This window comes from Oncorhynchus keta, chromosome 33 (genome assembly GCF_023373465.1).
Source record: "Oncorhynchus keta strain PuntledgeMale-10-30-2019 chromosome 33, Oket_V2, whole genome shotgun sequence".
Taxonomy (NCBI): domain Eukaryota; kingdom Metazoa; phylum Chordata; class Actinopteri; order Salmoniformes; family Salmonidae; genus Oncorhynchus; species Oncorhynchus keta.
Genome location: NC_068453.1, coordinates 11,557,258 through 11,573,168, shown reverse-complemented (window position 1 = coordinate 11,573,168; position 15,911 = coordinate 11,557,258). Strand labels below are relative to the sequence as shown.

The 15,911-nt window shown below is 44.3% G+C and overlaps 1 protein-coding gene across 3 annotated transcripts in view; it reads right to left on the bottom strand.

Annotated features, from left to right (window-relative positions):
• Positions 1-3,359: 3,359 nt before the first annotated feature.
• The window catches only part of LOC118392343 (ataxin-7-like protein 1), a 34,488-nt gene continuing 21,936 nt past the window's right edge, over positions 3,360-15,911 (bottom strand). For all 3 annotated transcript variants that reach the window (XM_035784255.2, XM_035784257.2, XM_035784256.2), the window contains 4 exons: positions 15,585-15,807; positions 7,783-7,904; positions 6,726-7,420; positions 3,360-6,483 (listed from right to left, as the gene is read on the bottom strand). In XM_035784255.2, the coding sequence (XP_035640148.2) occupies positions 7,027-7,420; positions 7,783-7,904; positions 15,585-15,807 (739 nt within the window). In that variant the 3' untranslated portion in view covers positions 3,360-6,483; positions 6,726-7,026. The remainder of the gene's footprint in view (positions 6,484-6,725; positions 7,421-7,782; positions 7,905-15,584; positions 15,808-15,911) is intronic.

Below are 15,911 nucleotides of genomic sequence, written 5' to 3'. Positions count from 1 at the left end.
GTGGGTTGAAGTGAACGAGTAGCTCCATATCATGACCAAGACTTGGCATCTATAAGGTCTTATTTATGCATACATGTAAGCAATGACATGAGACATATATATATTAGATACACACACAAAACTAGTCAAAAGTTTGGACATCCAGTGATTCATTTGTTTCATTAAGGATCAAATATATTACTTTCATAAGTGATAAGATAGGCCTATATTATAATAATGATACATTTATATATTTCAACATTTCCCTTGATACACAGCAAGACAGGATTTCCCCTAAAGAACGTATAATCTACAGCCCTTTTGATAATCTCATTTAATTAAAAAAAAGTTTAGTCTAGAACGTTCCAGTAGCCTATTAGATAAACCTACATTTTCATATTGCATAACTAGTCCTACAGCATAGCCACAATTAGTCAATGCAGATTATGAATTGTCGTGATATGTTAATATTGGTTGCAATAACGCATGTCCAGCATCGGCACCAGCCTGGTCTCATAGACTAGACACAACATAGTAAATCCGGGACACTCAAATTAGTGTGATATGTTATGTTTGGTATGGTTACATAAGACAGAAGGTTACTGGGGTGGTTGGTCGGGGTGGATGGGTGGGCATATGACTGGATAATCTAGCAACCCAAAGGTTGTGTGTTTGAATCTCATCAAGGACAACTTTAGCATTTGAGCTAATTAGCAACTTTGCAACTACTTGCTACTTTTTAGCTACTTTTCTACTACTTAGCATGTTAGCTAACCTTTCCCCTAACCTTAACCCTTTAACCTAACTCCTAACCTTAACCCTAACCCCTAGCCTAGCTAACGATAGCATTAGCCACCTAGCTAACCCAGCTAACATTAGCTACAACTAATTGGTATTCGTAACATATCATACATTTAGCAAATTCGTAACATATTGTATGAATTGTAATTTGTAACATGTTGTATGAAAGGGATGATGGACATCCAGAAATTAATACATTCTATATAAAACACAGTGGAGGCTGGCGGGAGGAACTAGAGGAGGACGGAGTCATTGTAATGGCCACGTTTGACTCCATTCCATTAATTCCATTCCAGCCATTACAATGAGCCCCTCCTCCTATAGCTCCTCCCACCAACCTCCACTGATGAAAGGTAACATATCATACATACTAACTTGAGTGTTACGGATGTACTTTTACTCTGTTACGTCTACCCTTGTGTCCAGGTTGCCGGCACACAGTCTGTGAATTTTTGTTTTCATGGATAGCCAAGTAGAATGTTGGCATAAAAGCAATCTTGCCAAATAGTTTACCCATTGATTGATAAAATGTTGCTCAAATGTAATAAAGTTTCTACAACATTTGGTAATTCATTAAGGAAAATATGATTTTCAGCATTAAATGTTCTAGTGTGCTTAATAGTGAAAGAGCTAGAATAGGTGGAGAGACGGGGCTACTCATAGGTTCCATGGAATGCCTTCTCGCAGGTGCTGCAGCATTTTGTTGCTATGTTACCGCAATCTGTCGTGAACGCCGAAAATGTCGCTTAGCTAATCACGTGCTGAATAAACATGTGGACATGGCAAACAGTGCACTCTAGGCCGAATGCCACGAAGATTTGCGCAAAGATCGTCTATTATTCACTATAAACTCGGTGGTTCGAGCCCTGAATGCTGATTGGCTGACAGCCATGGTATATTTGAGCAATAAGACATGAGGGGGTGTGGTATATGGCCACGGGCTGTTTCACAAGACGCAATGTGGAGTGCCTGGATTACAGCCCTTAGCCGTGGTATATTGGCCATCTACCACAAACCCCAGAGGTGCCTTATTGCTATTATAAACTGGTTACCAACATAATTAGAGAAGTAAAAATTAATGTCCGCAACTCCGCAATGCGTCGTGCCTAAGAACAGCCCTTAGCCGTGGTATATTGGCAATATACCACACCTCCTCACGCTTTAATCGCTTAATTAACTCATAAATATCAATAATATTACGCTAATCATTCAAACATAGGTCTACAAGTTATGGCTGTAGGCCTGCAATATCTCACCATGTGATGTGTGTTTTAGACATTATTTTAGATTCAGTAGAACAGGTATTATAGGCCTTCATATTGTTTAGCCTACTTCCACATAATACAGTATTAATCACCAGTCTAAAAGTAGTCGGAACCAACTTCTAGCGTATGCTACAAATTGGGGCTTCTGAAAAATATTGTTGTTGTGGTATTTGAGTAGACCTCTAGAGTTATAATCCCCGAGACCAGACCCTGTCCTTTAGGCCCAGTGAGAAATACAACAAAAGGTGGCCACCGCTATCGGCCAGACAATTAACCAAAGGACCAGCATTAAACTATTATCATAAGAATGCTGTTTGCGATGGGGGGGAAAAGCCCTTGGAATTCATTGACATGCTGCATAGTGTTGGAAACCTTTTATGTCATCAATTACATGCAAGCTGCCTTTCCCATTTTACCTACTGACATCTTTTTGACATTTTGGAGCGCTAGTTTCTCTATTTGTGTTGCTATAATAACCACTTTACAACACACAAATAGGCCTACTTGTGGGCAGTTAGGAACTATTCCCTTTTGATTTTAAAAGTGAACAGAAAAGGCTCTTGTGAGGCCTTCCAGCAAGCCTACCAATTCTTGCGATGTGGCGGCACCTGTTGCTACACTAGACAGTCTATAAGCGCAGAACTTTTTACAGGTGGACGGATAGGCTACTGTGAAGAATAGGATGAACACAGCTCTGTAGTAGCCATCCTTACACACCAGGACTTGTTGTTCACGCAATATATTACGAACGGAAGGATGCTCCCTGCTCAACACAGTTCCAGATGCCAGTGTTTGTTCACCAACATAATGATCAGGTCTGGTTTCAAAATGGATTCTGGCTCACCTACTAGACTGTATACCAAGTGATCGTTTGTGGTCATGTGTACAAGGGGACTCAAAGATATCCTAAACATCAGCACTACACCCACCCTGGCCTTTACTCACTGCTCCAGTCCATGTGGCACAATCCATACATTTTATATTAGGTAGGCCTTTAAAAGTGCCACCCTTGCAGGAATGAGGGGAATGGACTTTGCAAGTGTACAGAGGACTAATTCAAGTAAATGGAAATGTATGGGTGTCTGTCCCTCTTTCAGGCATAATTAATTGTGTAATTCCTCCTTCTAAAAACCCATTGGAGGAGAAGGTCAGAGGGGTGGGACCTCTGACTTCTTATCCAATGGGTATTGAGGAGGCAAGGTGAGAGGACGCGAAGAGGATATAATTGATATTCTCCCACAGAATTACTATCCTGCTATGCTGAATCGTGCACCTGGGTGAAGTTATTCCATCAAGAAGGGACAGGACAAAACAGCAGGTAGAAAACATTTTATATATCCTTTTTTAATCCAAAACATAGTCAAACCTGAAAATACACATCTAAATGTGTTCAAAACACCATGGGGACAACAGGATAAAAGAGTCACCCAGGAGTAGAAAGCACATGATGGACGCCACCACAGACTGATAAGGTGAACCAGTGACTATTTCATAGTAAGATCTCGACAAGGACCAGGTTCTGCTTTATTTACAGTGAATACAAAAATAAGGCCTTACTTACAGAGAGACATCCAGGTCCTGGGTGAGTAGCGGGGAGACTGCACTGAAACACTAGTCTACTCAAGTCTGCGTCATTCCCTATAGTGCACTACTTAGGCACTGTATTCCCAATACAGTGCCCTTGTTTTGCCCAGGGCACTTATATTAGGGCATTGGTCAAAAGTAGTGCACTACAGGGAACAGCGTGCCATTTCAGACCAACACGTAGGGAAGACCTCAATTGCATTCTCCTCGTGTCCTCTTTCCTGCCGTCATTCTCACAACCCATTGGAGAAGGTCAGATGGGCGGGACTTTTGGCTTTCTTATCCAATGAGTTTTGAGAAGGAGACGAGGAGCGAAGAAGCAATTGAGATCTTCCCATAGTGTACCCATAGTGTACTGCTACTCCCCATAAACTTGAGTCAGCCTCTGAGGCAGTTGAACTAGATGGCATATTTGCTGCTCCACACTCAGTGAAAATAGTGAGGGGAGGAGAAGCAAAGTTAACATTCAGGAATACTACCTAGTCAGTCACGTGCCGTTTGTGAACCTAAATGACTGGAGAGGGGCATTGCTGCCTCCTGACGGGACTAACCATTAGAGCAGTGCACACATTTTTCAGTGATCCGAACAGTAACTGGTAATTGATGGGAGTTATAAACTGATATTCTGTAAGCCTAATACTATGTCGGGAAGAAGTTACATGTCGACATTGACCACTTGCAGAAAGCGAGCATATCTGACCGAGATGGTGAAAAAGAGACAATACCTTCACCTATGAGCACTTATAGAAACATGGAGGGCCTAAGGACTTGGAAGAGTGTGCACTCCTGCAGAGGCAGGGTCTGAAGACAAAACGGCAGGCATAGAAACCTTCCCCCACGGTACCTCCCCCTGGACCAGGCAGACAGTGTTTGTGACTTCCCTTAGCCATGGTGACAGACACATTCTGTCTTGAGATTCAGATAGCCTACACCTTTCAAACCTACACCTTTCAAACCTAATCTCTGGACCTCAAAGCCAGTTTCAATGCATTGTTTTTCCCCATCAGTCCCTGATTTAGACCTGGGACACCAGCTGGGTGCAATTACTGATCAGGTAGAACAGAAAACCAGAAGGCTCCGGCCCTCGTAGGGTCAGAGTTGAATACCCCTGGCCCACACTACACAGGTTTATAGAGGGGATTGACGTCACAAGGAATACAGGCCTAGTCTTCATATTTACTGTTGTTGACAAAACACCTTTACAAATGTATACAGTGCCTGGTGAAAGTCTACACACCCCTAGCAGTCTTCGCATTTTGCAGTCTTACAATTCCCTCTAAAAAAAGGGAATACATTGGATTTTTCCCCCTGCCGATCTACAAAACCGTCAACATTTTCAAAGTGAAAGAAAAACAAAAGAGCATTTTCGAAATTCATTACAAATACAAAAAAAAAAAAAAAAAAAAATTGTCTTGATTGTGCGCGTCCTCCCACCCCAGAGTTCATACTTGGTGGCCAGCAAATATCTATAGAAATGGAAGTAGATTTAATGACTGGGGCATATGAGGAAAAAGTGCAAAAGAGAGGATCGGAAAAAGCAGTATTCTACCTTCAGGCAAACACTGAACAGACTTCCCCACCTACACTATGCAACAGTAGGGGCACTGCCACTGTTCTGAAATACGCGTCGAAGTAATCTAAAGTAACTTCCTACCGCAAGAACTCGCTAGACAGAAGTCTAATTCCTGTCTGGCAACCACCACATTTGTTCTAAAGGCCACCGTCGTTTTCAGATCAGGAAAGACAAAAAAGGAGGAGACGAGGAGAAGATGCCACTTAAGACTATTGAGATGCAGCCCATGTCAGTGACATCCCTGTAGTGTGTCCATCCTTGACAGAATAGAACACAGCGCAGTGGACCCAGCGATATTAAAAGAAGATGGCTGGTGCCATATGTACATTTCTGTAATGTACATATCATATAGAAACATTGGAAGAAGTGTGAAACGAGAGAACCACCGGCAGAGGACCCTTGAAAATACTAAGCATCGTATTAAGAGCGCACACGTCACCTGGCAGGTAAAACACTATAGCTTCAGTTATTTTAGTAAGGGGAGACTAATAATAAATAAGAAAATATATGTACACATTTTCAACAATAACTATGATTATAATAATACTTTTTAAAATTGACATACAAATATAATTTTGCTCAGCGTTTGTAGCTCTACTCTGGTCAGTAAGAAAATGAAGAAATTATAAATTATTATACATTTTTAAAGATCCAACACCATCGTTTTTTCCATTTAGGGTGTAGGTCCTGACACTCTGTCGCAACATTTGAGAGGAATAGTAAAAACAATCCTGGATAACCTGAATTGTTCCTATTTTGCAAGCCATTTCATGAAAAAGTGTCGGTATGAAGTCTTCCCTTGTGTGACAGACAGGTCGTTGTGTAGCCTCCAGGAGGAGAGCAAGTGCACTTTGAACTCTGGCATGCTGGAGAGAAGGGTGTGTGTGTGTGGTGAGGAAGGGAGGTCTGCTGGGGCTGTCAAGACAGGTCTGTCTGAGGAAATTTTTGGACATGGGAATTCCTTCCTGGTCACCTGACCACACAGGAACAGGAAGCTACGACAACAAATGTCTAAATGCATGTAGAGTGGTGATGAAGATGCCAAACTAAAGCAGATTCCCTTTTCAGGGGGCAGTTTGTGATGATGAGTGTCTTGATTCATGGAGACTACCTCTGCAAAACCGCCCATTGGCTGATCAATGTGTGGGCGGGGTGACGTCACTGTTCAGAGGTGCAGGACCCTGTGTTACTGACATTGGGTCAAAGGTCACAGATTCTAGTCCACGCAGCTGCCCAGCATTCTGTCCATTTCTCCTGTTATTGTCAATGATGCAACTTGGACTGCAAGAGGAAAGAGAGAAACAGGGGGAGAGGAAGAGCAGAGAGAAGGTAAGAAAAGGAGAAAGAAAGATACAAGTTGACAGTCAAGCTCAACCCATATCCAAAAACTACATCAATCTGTATAATCCGTGACAGCAAAAATAAATATGAGGCAGTCTATTTGTATTTGAGCCAAGCTAACTTGAAGCTGTCAAGTGAGGTGAATTACCATGTCAGTAACCAGGTGAGTTAGGTGTGTTTACCTGTCGAGGTGACTCGGGGCCTGAGGCCAGAAGTCCAGTGCTGTTCCTCCTGAAGATGCCGTCCAGCCCTGCTGCTGCTTTGGTCACCTTACTGGGCTTCCCTCCTCCTCCGTACGCACTGGGGCTCCTCCTCTTTCTCCCATCCACCCCTCCTCCGTGGGCCAGGGGGCTGGGTGGAGGCAGGGGGCTTTGGTGGTCCGTAGTGAGGGGGTAGGGTGTGGTGGTGGTTGGGTCAGGGTTGGAGTACCAGTCCTCAGCCCTGACCCCCACCTCACTGGCACTGTGTCCTAAGGGCTTTCTCCTACCACTGAGGGGGCAAGCCAGAGCTGAGCATGGGGGTGGGAGTCAGAGTGTGGTAGCTGCTGTTGTTCCCCCTGAGAGTGTCAAAACTAGATGGAAGGGTGGTCCTCCTCTTCTTGGGGGCCTGATGGGAAGGGTGGTCCTTCCTCCCTGGGGGCCTGATGGGTTTGGTGGAAGTGTCGTTACGTGGTTTCCCTAAGGCGGAGACAGGGGCCAGGGAGGGGTCCCTGATGCCAAACAACCCTGCTGCTGATGCATTCTGGGGGAAGGCTGTGGAGTAGGATCCAAGGGAGAAGGCTCCATTGGTGGAGGGAGGGAAGGAGGGGGAGGAAAGGGGGGGAGGAGGGGTGAGAGAGCTGGGGGAGGGAGGGCTCTCAGCAGCCAGGGGCACCTTTCTGTAACACAGCAGAGGACAGAGACAAGCAGAGGCAGCGCGTTAGGAAAACCAGAGCCATAATGAAATACTGACCCGTAGATTTACAGGGGTTCAGAGACATTACTGTCTAGAATATGAGCTGACGTCCTATTCCAGAGCCTCAGCAGATCCAGGTCATACTAACATCTGCCATTCCACACCTATTAATAGTGTCTATGAGTCTCTGTGTGTCTTCCCTAGACAGCTGAACCCACTTTCTCCATAGGGCATCTCAGAAGTCTTAAGCTGGATGCAAATACATTGGAGTTTGTCCCAGAGCCCCAGAACACGGGCCGACAAATCATTTAGACTGGTACAACAACAGACGCACACTTTCCTCACCTCCACATCTGAGCGTTGACATGTTTCTCCACCATGCAGTGTAACGCCAGCCTCATCCTGTCCCACCGCCGGTCAAACACATAGTGACCACGCCCCATCAGCCTGCTGTTGAACGCACAGCACTGAAACATGGAGGGAGGGGTTAACACAGTCGGAGAAAAGAGATCAAATCAGCCTGTATGGATGGGCTTCAAGCTAAGGGGTGTAACGGTTCACCAAACCCATGGTTCGGTACGCATTGAGGTTTTTAGGGGTCATGGTTCGGTTCGGATTTTGGGACAGTGGGAAGATTGTCATTCACAATGTTCCGCATTCACAGTGTACAGCATTCACAATGTTCAGCATTCACACAATGTACAGCATTCACACAATGTACAGCATTCACAATGTTCAGCATTCACACAATGTACAGCATTCACACAATGTACAGCGTCACAATGTTCAGCATTCACACAATGTACAGCGTCACAATGTTCAGCATTCACACAATGTACAGCATTCACAATGTACAGCGTCACAATGTACAGCATTCACAATGTTCCTGGCATTGTCTGTCGTGACAGGATTGTTATGTCGGGCCAGGTTTCCACTCTGACGCTGCGTTTGTGACCATGTGGGAGGTGGGAATTCACCAGTTGGATGCGTTCATGTGATTTTAACTCACTGAGAGACGCAGATTGGCTAATGGCTAAACTAAAAGTACAGCTATTATACAGTTCCAAATCCACATGAATATATATATATATTTTTTTTAAAGCAATATTTCGTTGTCGTATTGAACTGCTGAAAATGCTGTTAGGGGTCATTTCCTTAGTAGGTGAGGTCAAAGGTCAGTATGCGGGAGAAGTGGGAGCTCAGGAGTTTCCCACTAGTAATAACTAGTTGGAGGGTCGTTCAAGTGGCAAATTCCAACTTCCATCTTGGTAACGAACGCACCATGACACTGCATCCTTCAGTGCCAGATACACACTTGTGGCGCTCATAAAGGGGGCGTTTCTGTAGCACGGTACATCTCCCACTCTGGGGTTATGCGATGTGATGACACTTAAGTGCCAATTCATTGAACACTTTGGTTTTTGTATGCTTATATAGAGCGGGTGCTACCTGTTTGCTGAAATGGGTGCAAGAGGGAAGTTTGTAGTGTGGCTCGAGCACTATCACGAGGTGCTGAAACCCTCTATTCTCAACCACCGAGAATAGGCACATATCCGTGGCTATAAACCGAAGACTGTAAAAAATATAAACATAACCTACCTATCTCTTGGTCAGGTCAGAATCTGCTGCCAAGGGCTGCTTGCATGCGGTATACTGAGGTGATGGCAACATATTTGAGGTGTTGCCAGCTGCATAAGCTATTCTGGTTGAGCGTGGCGACATACTGTTAACGTTTTACCCACAACTCTATGTCCATCGATGTTGTAATCTACTAGCAAGCTAAAATGTTCCCAAACGGGAGATTTAAACGATGGAGGATCCTCCAATTCTGGTTTATCGACCCCACCATAGAACTAGTTCCCCGGCTGTGCCTCAGAAAATAGCATTTTCAAATGCCCCAATTAAGGTTTTGATATTGATTAACAAGCGCACAGCTTGTTTTAACGGAATAGCCTGAAATGTTGTTTTTCCCGTTAATATTTACTCAAGAGGTGCAGGCCTGTAAACACAGCGTACGTATCATATCTTCTGGCGCCAACAGAGATGGTCGCTTCTTTCCGCGTTCTTAGGAATCTGTGCAGTATTTCGTTTTTTTTTTATGTATTATTTATTACATTGTTACCCCAGGAAATCTTAAGTCTTATTACATACAGCCAGGAAGAACGATTGGATTTAAGAGCAACGTCAACTTACCAACATTACGACCAGGAATGGATCGGATCCCGGCCAGTGACCCAAAACAACGGCGCCGCAGGAGGGGCAGGAGAAGCGGTCTTCTGGTCAGGCTCCGTAGACGTGCACATCGCGCACCGCTCCGGAGTTTACTACCCGCCAATGTCCAGTCTCTTGACAACAAGGTAGACAAAATTCGAGCAAGGGTTGCCTTCCAGAGAGACATCAGAGATGGTAACGTTCTTTGTTTCACGGAAACATGGCTCACTCAAGACACGCTATCGGAGTCGGTACAGCCACCTGGTTTCTTCACGCATCGCGCTGACAGAAACAAACATCTCTCTGATAAGAAGAAGAGCGGGAGGGTATGCCTTATGATTAACGAGTCGTGGTGTGATCATAACAACATACAGGAACTCAAGTCCTCCTGTTCACCTGACCTAGAATTCCTTACAATCAAATGTCAACCGCATTATCTACCAATGGAATTCTCTTCGATTATAATCACAGCCACATCAAGCAGACACATCGATGGCCCTGAATGAACTTCATTGGACTCTATGTAAACTGGAAACCACATATCCTGAGGCTGCATTCATTGTGCTGGGGATTTTAACAAGGCTAATCTGAAAACAAGATTTTATCAACATATCGAATGCGCTTACCCGGGCAGAAAGAATCCTGGACCATTGTTACGCTAACTTCCGCGATGCATACAAAGCCCCGCCCCGCCCTCCTTTTGGAAAATCTGACCATGACTCCATTTTATGCTCACAGCCTAAAGACAGAAACTAAAACAGGAAATGCCTGTGCTCAGGTCTGTTCAACGCTGGTCCGATCAATCTGATTCCACGCTTCAAGATTGCTTCGATCCCGTGGACTGGGATATGTTCCGCATAGCGTCGGACAATAACATTGATGAATACTCTGATTCGGTGAGCGAGTTTATAAGCAAGTGCATCGGTAATGTTGTACCCACAGCAACTATTAAAACCTTCCCCAACCCATCTGGACAAGAGGAATACCTATGTAAGAATGCTGTGCATCGACTGCAGCTCAGCATTTAACACCATAGTACCCTCCAAACTCGTCATTAAGCTCGAGACCCTGGGTCTCGACCATGCCCTGTGCAACTGGGTCCTGGACTTCCTGACGGGCCACCCCAAGGTGGTGAGGGTAGGAAACAACATCTTCACCCCGCTGATCCTCAACACTGGGGCCCCACAAGGGTGCATTCTCAGCCCTCTCCTGTACTCTCTGTTCACCCATGATTGCATGGCCATGCACTCCTCCAACTCAATCATCAAGTTTGCGGACAACACTCCAGTGGTAGGTTTTCATTACCAACAACGACCAGACGGCCAACAGAGAGGAGGTGAGGGCCCTCGGAGTGTGGTGTCAGGAAAATAACCTCACACTCAACATCAACAAAACAAAGGAGATTATCGTGGAACTCAGGAAACAGCAGAGGGAGCATCCCCCTATCCACATCAACGGGACAATAGTGGAGAAGATGGAAAGTTTTAAGTTCCTTGGCATACACATCACGGACAAACTGAAATGGTCCCCCCACACAGACAGCATGGTGAAAAAGGCGCAACAGCGCATCTTCAACCTCAGGAGGCTGAAGAAATTCGGCTCGTCACCAAAAACACTCAAACTTTTACAGATTGCACAATCAAGAGCATCCCATCGGGCTGTATCACCGCCTGGTACGGCAACTGCTCCGCCCACAACGGTAAGGCTCTCCAGAGGGTAGTGAGGTCTGCACAACGCATCACCGGGGGCAAACTACCTGCCCTCCAGGACACATACACCACCCGATGTCACAGGAAGGCCAAAAAGATCATCAAGGACAACAACCACCCAAGCCACTGCCTGTTCACCCCGCTACCATCCAGAAGGCGAGGTCAGTACAAGTGCATCAAAGCTAGGACAGAGAGACTGAAAAACAGCTTCTATCTCAAGGCCATCAGACTGTTAAACAACCACCACTAACATTGAGTGGCTGCTGCCAACACACTGACTCAACTCCAGCCACTTTAATAATAAAACATTGGATGTAATAAATGTATCACTAGTCACTTTAAAACTATGCCACTTTATATAATGTTTACATATCCTACACTACTCATCTCATATGTATATACTGTACTCTATACCATCTACTGCATCTTGCCTATGCCGTTCGGCCATCGCTCATCCATATATTTTTATGTACATATTCTTATTAATTCTTTTACACTTGTGTATAAGATAGTTGTTGGGGAATTGTTAGATTATTTGTTAGATATTACTGCAAGGTCGGAACTAGAAGCACAAGCATTTCGCTACACTCGCATTAACCTGTTACTCCTACCCCCTACTTTTTCGAACAATCGCGCAACATTTCAGCGCCCTGCTGCTCATGCCAGGAATATAGTATATGCATATGATTAGTATGTGTGGATAGAAAACACTCAGACGTTTATGAAACTGGTTAAATCACGGCTGTGACTATAACAGAACGTGCGTTTCATCGAAAAGCGCAGGAAAATCTGATCACTGAAAATGGGAAAATATATCAATGCGCCACTTGCATGAATTGTCTATGGGAAAGCAAATTACCTGGAGCCGAGATTGCAATTCCTACAGCTTCCACACGATGTCAACAGTCTTGTCATTTGCCTTTCTTGGTCAAACGAAGAAGAGACAGCCGATTTCTTCAGGTCTCGGACCGGATATTTTGGTTGAGATTTACCTAGACATTATTTCCAGACGTACCCCTATAGAATACACATCGCCTCGTGATCAAATTGATCCCTTATTAACGTTTACTAATACCTAAAGTTGCATTACAAAATTATTTCGAAGTGTTTTGTGAAAGTTTATCGTCAACTTTTTTTATTTTAAAAAATGACGTTACGTTATAAGACGCTATTTTTTTCCGTTTTTCACACAGTCTTCATAGATCAATATCTAGGCTATATATGGACCGATTTAATCAAGAAAAAAAAAGACCCAATAGTGATTATGGGACATCTAGGAGTGCCAACAAAGAAGATGGTCAAAGGTAATGAATGTTTTATATTTTATTTGTGCGGTTTGTGTAGCGACGACTATGCTAATTATTTTGTTTACGTCCCCTGCGGGTCTTTTGGGGTGTTACATGCTATCAGATAATAGCTTGTCATGCTTTCGCCGAAAAGCATTTTGAAAATATGACTTGTTGCCTGGATTCACAACGAGTGTAGCTTTAATTCAATACCCTGCATGTGTATTTTAATGAACGTTTGAGTTTGAACTAGTACTATTAGCATTTAGCGTAGCACATTTGCATTTCCAGATGTCTAGATGGGACGCCTGCGTGCCAGGTAGGAGCAAGAGGTTAACATCTGCTAACCATGTGTATGTGACCAATAAAATTTGATTTGATAGTCTATAGGTTTAGTGTTTACATATTGTCATATTTGTATGTATTCATTCGTGTTCACAGTGCAGACCGAACTGAGGTTTCCGTACCGAACGGTTCAGTACAAATATGCGTATCGTTACACCCCTACTTTTTCACATTTTAAAATGTAACCTTTATTTAACCAGGTAGGCTAGTTGAGAACAAGTTCTCATTTACAACTGTGACCTGGCCAAGATAAAGCATAGCAGTGTGAACAGACAACAACACAGAGTTACACATGGAGTAAACAATAAACAAGTCAATAACACAGTAGAAAAAAAAGAAGAAAAAAAAGTCTATATACATTGTGTGCAAAAGGCATGAGGAGGTAGGCGAATAGTTACAATTGAGCAGATTAACACTGATAAATGATCAGATGGTCATGTACAGGTAGAGATACTGGTGTGCAAAAAAGTAAATAAATATAAACAGTATGGGGATGAGGTAGGTAAATTGGGTGGGCTATTTACCGATAGACTATGTACAGCTGCAGCGATCGGTTAGCAGTACAGCAGTACAGCGCCCTTAACCTCTACGCCACCCGGGAGGCCCTTCTTTGGATGTTTTTCTTCTAAAAACATTATTTTGTCAACAGTAATGTCCGTTAACGTGCTTTCTGCAAAGAAAGTACAGTCTCTTCCCAGTCCCTGTTTCGCTACCCAGTTTCACTCCCTTTCCCCACTTTCCCCACCAAGTCAATGGACAGGTGCTTTCTGATAAGCGCAGGCATACAGCCACTCATCAACATTTCAAAATGTGATTTTTGGGGAAAACAACGTTTTTAAAAACGTATTTTGCCGTTGTTAAAAAAATAGGACATTCTCAGCTTTATGTGAGCATATTTGTTCCTAAGCTCTCAATATTGAGGAAATAACAGCATTTTGCAGACAGAGTATGTGATTGAGATGATGCGCTGACGGATCGTGCCGTTTGCAGTCAATACATCAAGTCGTCTATAGATGCCTGCCAATGGAAAGTTTTTGTTGAGGCATTACATTTACTGTTAGGTCCATTACATGGCCATCTAGCAACAATGTCATATAATTAGGGTTAGCAATATGTGTTTTGAGTTCTTACTTCCTCAGGTGGTGAATTATGTGTCATATTAACGAAGGCAATATGCACAAAAAAAAAAAGATGCAGGCAAAATAATCTATAAAAAGCCACGAAGAAATCTGATCATTCTGGATCCTATTTTGACCGGTTGCACATCAAAATACCCCTCATGCATTCACTGAACATGTTAGATGAAACATTGTAGCTAACTTTCATGTCGGTCTTGGCACTGGCAAAGTCGAGATCCCTGCCACTAATGGAAAGTGACTTTGTACTTATCGTTATCGAGCAAAATGGGTAAATTTATTGCACACACACACACACTGTAGAGATTTGGTTGTGTAAGCAATATTGTGGAAACCTCAGCCGGCATGCCTGATGATAATACTATAGGGCTATGCCTTAGTAATGACTGAGGAGCTATTGCCATGTCACCGTACTGAGTGGCACAGTGGTCTAAGGCACTGCATCCCAGTGCAAGAGGCGTCACTACAGTCCCTGGTTCCATCCAGGCTGTATCACAACCGGCCATGATTGGGAGTCACATAGGGCGGCGCAAAATTGGTCCAGCGTCGTCTGGGTTTGGCCAGGGCTGGCCATCACTTGCCTAGTTAAATAAAGGTGAAATAATGTTTTTTTTTTAAATAATAAACTACAGCGCCAGCTGTGCCATCAGAGACTCTGAGTTCGCGCCCAGGCTCTGTCGTAACCGGCCGCGACCGGGAGGTCCGTGGGGAGACGCACAATTGGCCTAGCATCGTCCGGGTTAGGGAGGGCTTGGCAGGTAGGGATGTCCTTGTCTCAGCGCGCACCAGCGACTCCCGTGGCGGGTCGGGCGCAGTGCGCGCTAACCAAGGTTGCCAGGTGCACGGTGTTTCCTCCGACACATTGGTGCGGCTGGCTTCCGGGTTGGATGCTCGCTGTTGTAAGAAGCAGTGCGGCTTGGTTGGGTTGTGTATCGGAGGACGCATGACTTTCAACCTTTGTCTCTCCCGAGCCCGTACGGGAGTTGTTGCAATGAGACAAGATAGTAGCTACTAAACAATTGGATACCACGAAATTGGGGAGAATTTAAATAAATAAATAAATCAAAAATAAAAACGTCCAAAGCAACGTTGTATAGCATATTCACCGAAAATTACAGATGTAACCAAAATGCGCCGGTAAGAGGGCAATGTCCGTGTCGGTAGTTTTCTGTTTATCTTCCTAGCTCTAGGGAAGGGGCGTAGGGTTGATTTCAGTCGGGGTGTTAGACAGGTAAGGGAACGTTTTATAAAAGGATTTACAAGTCCTTTATTAGGTTTACAGATATTTTAGAAGCAGCTGAAATGTAGCAATTACTTACACACCCTTTGTACTAATTATACATATTTTTGCACATAGCTACCTTAAATGTTAAATGTTGTGTAGACAACGCATTTAACCTACATTTCTCCTATAAGTGACCCTGGAAAAGAGCGTCTGTTAAAAGACTAAAGGTACATACCCCCAGCGGTCGAGGGTGGTGAGGGGAGTAGTGGCAGGATGGTCGGTCTCCGTCTATGTCTCTGTCAGGGTCCTCCGGTGTTCCTGGGTCGCCCTCATAACTGGACAAACGACCGTCCCTGTCCTCTCCTGCCCTCTGCCAGACAGGGGCTGGGGGGTCCTGGGTCGAGTCTGGAGGGACGGGGGTGGAGGATAGGACAGCAGCGCCCCCACCACCTAGTACCCTGCACACAGAGGCGGAGAGAGAGAAAAAGAGAGAAAAAGAGAGACAGAAAGAGGAGAAATAGTGAAAGGTAGAACATTTTTAGAACTTGACACTAACATGACC